This window comes from Gopherus flavomarginatus, chromosome 4 (genome assembly GCF_025201925.1).
Source record: "Gopherus flavomarginatus isolate rGopFla2 chromosome 4, rGopFla2.mat.asm, whole genome shotgun sequence".
Classification (NCBI taxonomy): Eukaryota; Metazoa; Chordata; order Testudines; family Testudinidae; genus Gopherus; species Gopherus flavomarginatus.
The window spans coordinates 141,032,631-141,043,686 of record NC_066620.1 but is presented as its reverse complement, the minus strand read 5'-3'; the positions used below and the strand labels follow the sequence as shown (position 1 = coordinate 141,043,686).

The window sequence follows — 11,056 nt, the reverse complement described above, 5'->3', positions numbered from 1 at the left end:
TTGTAGTATTCACCATTAAGGAGGCAACTGGACAATAACAAAGAATACTTTTGCACAGCATCCTTCCACCACGTACCCTAATATCCAAATAGTGGGCCTGATTCTTCTCTCCCTCTAGCTTTACACTGATGTAAGTCCATTAACTATGATTAAGTCACTCCTGAATTACAGCACTATAAATGAGAAGGGAATGAGGCCTTGTCAGCTGAACCATAAAAATAGACATATATGTAATACATCTCTCTCATTGAATAGACTCTCCTTTTAAAAGCTTGACCTCAGTGTGTTTTCAATGTTGTTAACTTCACGTTCTGTTATCTTGAGCTTGACATTTGTGCACCGAATCAGACGCTTCCGAAAGTTCCCGCTAAGTAGTATGTAAAGGAAAGGGTTAATGCCACTGCTGGCATAACTAAGGCAGATGGAGAAGTAATAGCTCACATAGAATGTCAGTGATGGCTGAGAAATCTGAAGATTCACGAGCTGTATCACGTGGTATGGAGCAGCACTTACAACAAATACACCGACCAGCACCAGCACCATCTTAGTCAGTCTCATGACCCGTTGTCTTGGGACACTGGTATTGCAACTGCAACGCAAAAGTGAAGATTGGTAACTGTTAAATGAAGATAATATAAAGGAAAGCACAGATCAGTGAAGACAGTGTATTTTGGGCAAAATTTAGTCCTGACAGAAGCAGACACAACATGACAAATAAAAATGAAGTCCTTGGGAGTTGTGTCTGCTTCTGTCAGGGCTCAATATGGTCTTATGGGTTCATTAGTATAGGTGGCACTGAGAACAGGGCCGCCCAGGGGAGGGCAAGTGGGGCAATTTACGCCAGGCCCTGGGCCCTGCAGGGGCCCTGCGAGCTGCTCCAGGTTTTTGGCGGCAGGCCCTTCATTCCCTCTGGGTCTTCGATGACGGCCCTTCAGTGCAGCCGAAGCCTTGGAGCAAGTGAAGGACCTGCCACTGAAGTGCTGCCGAAGCCTTGGTGTGCCGCCTGGTGAGTACAAGCGCCGCAAGCGGTGGGGGAAAAAAAAAAAAAGCTGTGATCGGTGGCACTTAAGCTGCTCTACTGCTGTTGCTTCATTCTTCGGCTGCAATTTGGCCGCGGGTCCTTCCCTCCTACAGGGACTCGCAGCTGAATTGCTGCCAAAGACCCGGCCCTGCCCCAGGCCCCCTGAATCCTCTGGGCAGCTCTGGGAAAGTTTTTTTTTAATAGGCCTGGTTGATGACAATTTGCTATCATTCAGAATATTGTAAACAAATATCTGCCCCTTCCAGCATTGGAACTGTGCAGATTGGGGCCCCACTGCTGACTGCATTGTTTTAATTAGGGAAACATACAGGGCAGAAGATCATGCCTGGCCCTTATGTGGTCCTAAAGAGGGTTGACAGGAATGATGCAAGGAAACTTCCCTCTACTATGCAGGTGTTGGCTATTTTTGAAAAACCTATGCACACTGTCCCCCCTCTGCAGCTGCTGGAGTGCGAGACATGACAAATGGAGTGGAAAGGGATAGGGAGAAAGAATCCTCTGCAATAGATGGTGGTGCCTGCCATGTACACAAGGGATCTTGAGGAGAGATATGACTAGGGCTGGTTGAAGATTTTCTGTTGAAATTGTTTTTTTGTAATGTACAATTGTGTTTTTGACTAAACACATTTTTCATTAAAAGAATCTGCTTTCTATGGAAAATTTGAAAAACAGAATGCCCCAAAATTGTAATATTTTGTCCAAAAACCAAAATATATGGATTTGGCAATGCTACTGCAAAGCCTCATGGGTGTTGTAGTTTGGTTGTCTCCTATCCCCCCTCTCTTCTATGGGCTGGCTCCTTGGCCAGACTACATCTTCCATCCTGCATCATGACCAAGGAATCTCATGATACACCAGCTCTTCTCTCTAAGAGAGAAGATCATGGTGCATTTTGGGAGATGTAGTTTGACCAGGTTGCCTGGCCCATAAAGAAGAATGGGAACTTGAGAAACCTGAGCTACTACTCCTGTAAGGCACCCACAGCATTTCCAAACAGAAATGTCTTGGTCAAAATGTTTCAATTTTTGACCTTTTAAAAAAAAAATTTGAATTTCTGCCAAACAGTTAAATTTTCCATGGAAAATTTAAGATTTTTTAAAATTTAATTTAAATTTTCTGAACTTCCTATTTCCCTGCCCCCCAAATTTTCAGCTATCTCTAATCAAGAATTTGGTCCTCTCTATCAAGAGTTCTAACTCAGTCAACACCTGAAATCATTACATTTTAAAAAAAACTGCTTCAACCAAAAGACAAAACCACACCAATTTCCCGTCAAAGTTTGGAGAAGCAATTTTTTTTTGAGATAAAAAACTGTATGCACAATTGCAGCCAGGAACCTGTTTCTTTTGGGTTATTTTATAAGCTCCTGAAATAGGGGTTTGCAATGGAAATACTGACATAGCTCAGTACAGGAGCAGCAGGGTGACAAAACTCAGTACAGATGTAATTGGGTGAAATATTATGGCCTGTGTTATAAAGGACACTAGACAAAATGATCTAAAGCCTTTAGGGGTTTAAACTCTCTATATGTATGAGACTTAATTCATTATGTTTTGAAAGAGTTTCTATTAATAATTCTGTCACATACCTTCATGCAACAGCATTCGTATCTGTGAAAGTGTTTGTCCACCAAACCAAACACAATTATGGGCCTGAGACTACAAGGCGCTGTGTATCTGGTTTGAGGTGTTGAGTACCCTCAACTCCCACTGACATCATGGGAGTGAAGGGTATACAGCGCCTTTCAGGACCTGGCCCACTGCAAACAAGTTCTTCCCACCCCTAGTAGCATATCTGGAATATAACATACGTTACCATCCTGCTTGCTTGTTTTGCTGATACATCTCCCATGTGTAACATAAAATCAATATATAGCAAATGAATATCAGTGGTAATGGGAAAAAGAAAGTTGTGATAGTCAGATAAAGCGTGTACCTGGAAAACAAAATGCAGAGAGAACAGACAGCTTGTTTGCATAATGCATATAAATAATCTCAGAAATGGAAAAAAAATATAGACAACATTTTTCAGAAAGTGGCCTCTGATTTTGGGTTTCCTGGGACCTCACTTTTGGAACCACAATTGAAGTCAAGGGCAGCTGTGAGTGTTCAGCACTTCTGAGGATAAACTCCCCAAACACTCAAGCTAGGCCCTCAAAAACTGAGGAACACAAAATCAGAGGCCTCTTTTGAACATTTTGGATGAGATTTAATTATAGGACAAGATATGAAGTGTACAGTTAGAAGGTCATGTACTTTGGGCATCATTCGGAAAGAACATGAAATATACAAATATGAACTCAGTAGAGTATCAACTTTTTCAAAAGTGCTCAGGGTTGACCTAACTCGCCCGTCATTGAAGTCAATGGTAAAATTTCCATTGATTTCTAGTATCATTAGTTCCTAGCACTATTATTAATGCCAAGCACATCTGAAAATCCAAACCTTCTTTTATTCCCCTCCCTGCCCCCCGCCCCCCCCCCCAAAAAAAAGACAATTGTAGAAATAAGGCAGGAATCTGGGCACAGCCAGACACTGGAGGGCCATGTGTGTTTCAGAGAATGTAGGTTATTTTTTTCATGGGCCATATCCTCAAATGAGCATAGCCTGTCTGAACAGACAGTGCACCGAGGGATCTCTATGTGGAAAAGAAGGTACCTAATTCCAGCCAGAGACTAAGCACTCCAGGCCATATCCTCAGCTGCTGCACATCAGTGGAGCTCCATTGCATTCAGTTGTGCTGAGGCCATCAATATTAATAATAATATCTAGGACTACTTTAGTGAAGATAGCACTCTGAACTGCCAAGTAGGAGACCAAAGTTCAGCTCATTCTTCTGTTCCCTCATGTCAGGGACAGGAATGCTGCAGACAAATTGGGCCTGAACCTCAGCTGGTGTGAATCAGAGCTGAAGTGAGTGGAGCTACTCATAAGAACTTAAAAACAGCCATCCTGGGTCAGACCAAAGGTCCATCTAGCCCAGTATCCTGTCTACCGACAGAGGCCAATGACCGGTGCTCCAGGCATTGAGTGAACCCAACAGGCAATGATCAAGTGATCTCTTTTCTGCCATCCAGCTCCACCTTCTGACAAACACAGGCTAGGGACGCTTTTCCTTACCCATCCTGGCTAATATCCACTAATGGACTTAACATCCAAGAATTTATCTAATTCTCTTTTAAACCCTGCTTTAGTCCTAGCCTTCACAACTCCCTCAGGCAAGGAGTTCCACAAGTTGACTGTGCGCTGTGTGAAGAACTTCCTTTTATTTGTTTTAAACCTGTTGCCCATTAATTTCATTTGGTGGCCTCTAGTTCTTGTATTATGGGAACAAGTAAATAACTTTTCCTTATTTACTTTTTCTACATCACTCATGATTTTATATACGTCTATCATATCCCCTCATTAGTCTCCTCTTTTCCAAGCTGAAAAGTCCTAGTCTCTTTAAGCTCTCCTCATATGGGACCCGTTCCAAAGCCCTAATCATTTTAGTTGCTCTTCTCTGAACCTTTTCTAATGCCAGTATATCTTTTTTGAGATGAGGAGACCACATCTGTATGCAGTATTCAAGATGTGGGTGTACCATGGATTTATATAAAGGCAATAAGATACTCTCTGTCTTATTTTCTATCCCCTTTTTAATGATTCCTAACATCCTGTTTGCTTTTTTGACGGCTGCTGCACACTGCGTGGATGTCTTCAGAGAACTATCCATGATGACTCCAAGATCTTTTTCCTGAATCATTGTAGCTAAATTATCCCCCATCATATTGTACGTATAGTTGGGGTTATTTCTTCCAATGTTCATTACTTTACATTTATCCACATTAAATTTCATTTGCCATTTTGTTGCCCAATCAATTAATTTCATGAGATCTTTTTGAAGTTCTTCACAGTCTGCTTTGGTCTTAACTATCTTGAACAGCTTAGTATCATCTGCAAACTTTGCCACCTCATTTTTTACCCCTTTCTCCCGATCATTTATGAATAAGTTGAATAGGATTGGTCCTAGGACTGACCCTTGGTGGACACTACTTGTTACCTCTCTCCATTCTGAGAATTTATCATTTATTCCTATCCTTTGTTCCCTGTCTTTTAACCAGTTCTCAATCCATGAAAGGACCTTCCCTCTTATCCCATGACAACTTAATTTACATTAGAGCCTTTGGTGAGGGACCTTGTCAAAGGTTTTATGGAAATCTAAGTACACTATGTCCACAGGATCCCCCTTGTCCACATGTTTGTTGACCCCTTCAAAGAACTCTAATAGATTAGTAAGACATGATTTCCCTTTACAGAAACCATGTTGACTTTTGCCCAACAATTTATGTTCTTCTATGTGTCTGACAATTTTATTCTTTACTATTGTTTCAACTAATTTTCCCGGCACTAACGTTAGACTTATTGCTCTGTAATTGCCAGGATCACCTCTAGAGCCCTTTTTAAAAATTGGCGTTACATTAGCTAACTTCCAGTCATTGGGTACAGAAGCCAATTTAAAGGAGATGTTACAAACCATAGTTAATAGTTCCGCAACTTCACATCTGAGTTCTTTCAAAACTCTTGGGTGAATGCCATCTGGTCCTGGTGACTTGTTACTGTGAAATATCAATTAATTCCAAAATCTCCTCTAGTGACACCTCAATCTGTGACAATTCCTCCGATTTGTCACCTACAAAAGCCAGCTCAGGTTTGGGAATCTCCCTAACATCCTCAGCCATGAAGACTGAAGCAAAGAATCCATTTAGTTTTTCCACAATTACTTTATTGTCTTTAAGCGCTTCTTTTGTATCTTGATTGTCAAGGGGCCCCACTGGTTGTTTAGCAGGCTTCCTGCTTTTGATGTACTTAAAAAACATTTTGTTATTACCTTTGGAGTTTTTGGCTAGCCGTTCTTCAAACTCCTCTTTGGCTTTTCTTATTACATTTTTACACTTAATTAGGCAGTGTTTATGTTCCTTTCTATTTACCTCACTAGGATTTGACTTCCACTTTTTAAAAGATGCCTTTTTATCTCTCACTGCTTCTTTTACATGGTTGTTAAGCCACGGTGATTCTTTTAGCTTTTACTGTGTTTTTTAATTTGGAGTAGACATTTAAGCTGGGCCTCTATTATGGTGTCTTTGAAAAGCGTCCATGTAGCTTGCAGGGATTTCTCTTCAGTCACTGTACCTTTTCATTTCTGTTTAACTAACCCCCTCATTTTTACATAGTTCCCCTTTCTGAAATTAAATGCTACAGCGTTGGGTGGGTGTTCTTCCCACCACAGGGATGTTAAATGTTATTATATTATGGTCACTATTTCCAAGTGGTCCTGTTATAGTTACCTCTAGGACCAGCTCCTGCAGTCCACGCAGGACTAAATTGAGAGTTGCCTCTCCCCTTGTGGGTTCCCATACCAGTTGCTCCAAGAAGCAGTCATTTAAAGTATCAAGAAATTTTGTCTCTGCATTTCGTCCTGAGGAGACATGTTCCCAGTCAATATGGGGATAATTGAAATCCCCCACTATTATTGGGCTCTTAATTTTGATAGCCTCTCTAATTTCCCTTAGCATTTCATTGTCACTATCACTGTCCTGGTCAGGTGGCCAATAATAGGTCCCTAATATTATATTCTTATTAGATAGAAATTACTATCCATACAGATTCTATAGAACATGTGAATTCACTTAAGATTTTTGCTTCATTTGATTCTACATTTTCTTTCACATATAGTGCCACTCCCCAGCACGACCAGTTGTGTCCTTCTGATATATTTTGTACTCCTGAAGGATTGAGTCCCATTAATTGTCCTCAGTTCACCAGGTTTCTGTGATGCCTATTATATCAATATCCTCCCTTATCACGAGGCACTCTAATTCACTGCTCTTATTATTTAGACTCTTTCACCAGCTGAGGGCCTGGCACATGTAGTTTTAGAATCTTACCAAAGTACATCATCAGGTGACGTTAGATCGAAAGCACAACTCTCTAAGCCGTCTTTGAATTTGATTACTTTGGAGTAGACCCACACAGGAAACACAAGGATCAGTGAAGCTGCCCACAGGCATAAATTAACGCGAATAGTCTTTGATCTTGTTCTCAGGTTAGTGAGGCGAAATGGTTGGACAAGAGCCAAGTACCTGCAAAAACAGGTAACAGAACAATATTATGGAAAAATAAAATGAATTAGGAAGTTTATATAGTTGTCCCTAAAGTAATAAATAAAATATACATTTCCAAAAGTGAAATCTGCTTTTTAAAAGTCATATAATACTACAAACAGGAGGAAAAAGCACTTTGAATCTGCAGTTTATTCAAGCAGTGCTCTGAACAGTCCACAACTGCAGTTATGAGTCATTAAACTTTGGTTACCACTATGTCATTATCTGATTAAAATATGACTATGTAGATCATTGTTGCTACCACTGTTATACAATTGCAAAAAATCTTACACAAAGTGTGTCAAGTAAGGTGTCAATAGAAAAGTTGTGATTTGCTGAATATGATTATGCTATCTGTATGCATGCATGTTTGCTCCTGTAGTTAACATCCACAAGGTATTTAGCCTGTACATCTTGAAGGGACTATTGGCTCATCAAAGAACACTTAATTCACAATGGAAGATGCCTATTTACACTTAATGGACTTTCCTATGAACTTTCTAACTGGAGGATGGGTAATGGCTTCTGCTATGACTAAGCCATATCATGCATGGACATGTGACTTGCCCATGTGACTCCAAACACCATCTTGTTACCTGTAATTTTCCACAGTGAGAACAATGGGATTCCTTCCATATGGCAGACGCTATAAAAGGCCCTGGGAACAGCTCCGTTTTGCCTCTTTCCTGCTCAAACTTCTGAACTATGGATTTATACTAATGGGAGCATTCTAACCAAGGGACTGAGGACCTTCTAATCATTTGGAAACAACCAGAGACTTAACAAGCCAGCAGTTTATTCCATCACTGCTACAAGCCTGATCCGAGAACTTTGCAATTATTCCATGTATTTGATTCCTTTAACCAATTTTAATTCTCACCTTTCTTTCTTTTATAAATAAACCTTTAGATTTTAGATACTAAAGGATTGGGAACAGTGTGATTATTGGATAAGATCTGACTTATATATTGCCCTGGGTTTGTGGCTGGTCCTTTGGGATCAGAATAATCCTTTTGTTTGATGAAATTATTTTTAAATAACCACTCATCAGTAAGTCTAGTGGTTTTTTGTGGTGATATAAGGACTGGAATGTCTAAAGGAGACAGTTTTTCTGACTTCTTATTAGCCAGTGTGGTGAAACAAAAGTTTTCTTTTGTTGCTGGTTTGGTATATCTTATGGGAGGATAACCACCAGTTTTGGGGTGTGTCTGCCCTATTTCTCAGCAGTTTGTCCTGAACTTGGTAGTCTCAGTTGTGACCCACAGAGGCACAGTTACAACTATATCATTTAAGTGCTGTGATGGAGGTTTTTAATAAATGATGGTACTGGAAGACATCAATTTCAGGACTCATTCCTAAAAGGAGTACACAAAAAGAAGACTTTAGACTGAATTATTTCCTGGAAGGGGATGGAGATATAACAGTGTACCTAAGACTTTCATTTTTCAACACAATTAAAGGCCAATCTGACATATTTGAGTAATAGGATCCCTCAAATCTGCTGTAGTTGCGTCTGTAGAATTTAAAAGATTTACTATCACTACTGCCAAAGAAATAGATTCTGAACTGTTCAGCGAGTTCACTAACTCACAAGTAAACCTAGTTTACAAATGCTACAATATAAATTCAATTGAAATTTCATGACCTACATATTTTGTAAAGGGAACTTTCATCTGTCAGCTCAAAGTGGATTAAAGTTGTCTCTCCTTTGAGCTAAAAACCAGAAGATTAAATGAAGCAATTTATATGGCAGAGATGTAACATTTAAATGTTTACTCAGGAATGTATAAGATAGACATTTAAGTACATTGCATTTGACATCCTTTTTCATTCCAGTTAAGGTCAGAGCTTGAGGGTGATAACATTACTACTAACATCACGGCTAAGTTAACCTGTAAATAATTTCCTGGGGAGCATGGTCCCAGGTATTTTGGAATCTATGAAAGGAAATTCCATTTTGTTGTTGAAAACAATTAAAGTTAAGTTCTACTTTTCTGTCTGCATCTTTCCATACTGTAGTGGCAGAGCCCAAGAAATATGGGGCAGACCATGAATAGGTTCAAAATGCACAGAATACAAATCAGAGCATTGTCTCCAAAGATGGTGTAAAGCTTCCACATACACTGCCTGGAATCTGGTGCTGCTTTCTGCATGTCTTCCTCGTGCTTCATTAGAGAAGCCTGAGAGGTACTGTAGTATGTACTGTCTTGTCACAGTCACAAGGGTATGTAAACATAGCTAAGGGTCAGTGTTATACAATTACATTCCAGCCAATCTACCTTCTTTTCCCTGTTGTGCATGTTGCAGGGAGGGTGTATGGTGTACAAACCTCTATGATGGCTCTGTCATTAGAATCACCCAACAGAATCACCCTTGCACTGACATGATTCTCACTGTGCTGGTCAGAACGTTTTTGCAGCCACAAAATGCCAGCAGTGAGGTGCAAAGCAGCCACACTGTGCCTGAGGATACAGCCCATTGTGTTGTCAATTAAAAGAGCTGGGTTTGGTATAATTCCTTAGAGTTCCCATTTCTACTTGAGATCAGCTATGTTACAGAGGTGGTATCTTTGCTCTAAGTCAGGAAAAGGGAACCTCTGGTTTCCTTACCCTTTACCAACTGACTTGTCAAATAGAACTAATGATGGCATTGAAGGAGACTGTATTTGCCACTAGTGGCTGCAGAGTAGTGCTTTAGGGCAACTGGCTAGACGAGAAGATGATGAAAGCAATGAGGTAGTCTCAGAGCTCCCTGCATGTCTTGAAAAAACAGCAAGTAATTAAAATATTTGATTTCAAACCTAGGAAATGTGCTGGACAGTGCTCCCAAAGAGTACCAGAGCTCTGCATTTAACATGCAAGGGTAGATTCTCGCCTGCACTGGAGCACTCATCTGAGGGAGGAGGATGGCATCAGGGAGCTCCCTCATCCTGAGCCCAATCCCAGCCCTGATGAGACTTAGAGCAGCAGCCAGCCTGCTCTAAGATCCATCACTAGTTTAAGGTCCTTTAACGAAACTTCCTGCAGTGGAGAATGGTGGGAGAGCTCCACCACTCCCTCCCGCTCAACACATCCTCTATGCCAGGAAGAGGGGACGCAGTGCAGATGTGCCAGCAGAGTTCGCTTTACCAAGGGAATGCTCTGTTGGGCATTATGGCAGTTTTGCCACTGAAGTGGTGCACAGGGTGTATAACCCAGAAAGAAATTCTGGTCCTATTTCTTAAGCCAATACCAAACAGTAGAGCTACCTGAAAAACACTGAATTTTAAAGTTTACCAAAAGAAAAAAAGCAGGCACTTAAAAAAATGGTGAAAAAGATCTCTACGAGCCCAGCTCTACCAAGCAGTTCAATAATATGACTCTTTGTCCAGATACTCCATTCCCATTTTCTACTTGAATGGATTCTGAACTGGGAAAGACTTTTTAGATAGACACAGTGAACTGTGGGCCTGATTCAATTCACATTGAATTGGAGTTGGATTGACTGCTATTTCTTTAAGAAGACTGAAATAGTGGATTCATAATCACAGCAGCCTTCTGAAAATTGGGAAGTCAGTATTTGCTAGCTGCTACAAAAACCTCTGTATCAAGAAGCAAAACAATTCTTATAAATCATTTTCTAAGTTAGTAAATCACAGGGTTTTTTTCACTCTGCAAGATTCCATCCTAATGATTTGAAGTCATATTATTTAAGACACCTACTAGAGTAAGACACTTAAAAGAGCAAAAATAAAAGTGACAATTGGTGAAAAGCTGATAGAGTTTTTATTAGTAGTAACTGATTTTTAGTGTTCATGGAATGGACAGGATTGACAGTCCTTCAGACTGAGGTACACCAGGCAGCACGGTATCAGCTATAAGGCTGAAAACTTT

The 11,056-nt window shown here is 40.4% G+C and overlaps 1 protein-coding gene across 1 annotated transcript in view; it reads right to left on the bottom strand.

Annotated features, from left to right (window-relative positions):
• Window positions 1-249: 249 nt before the first annotated feature.
• The window catches only part of MCHR2 (melanin concentrating hormone receptor 2), a 46,621-nt gene continuing 35,814 nt past the window's right edge, over window positions 250-11,056 (bottom strand). The window contains exons 3-5 of the mRNA XM_050949328.1: window positions 6,969-7,163; window positions 2,858-2,977; window positions 250-589 (exon numbers count right to left, since the gene is read on the bottom strand). Coding sequence (XP_050805285.1) covers window positions 265-589; window positions 2,858-2,977; window positions 6,969-7,163 — 640 coding nt within the window. The 3' untranslated portion in view covers window positions 250-264. The remainder of the gene's footprint in view (window positions 590-2,857; window positions 2,978-6,968; window positions 7,164-11,056) is intronic.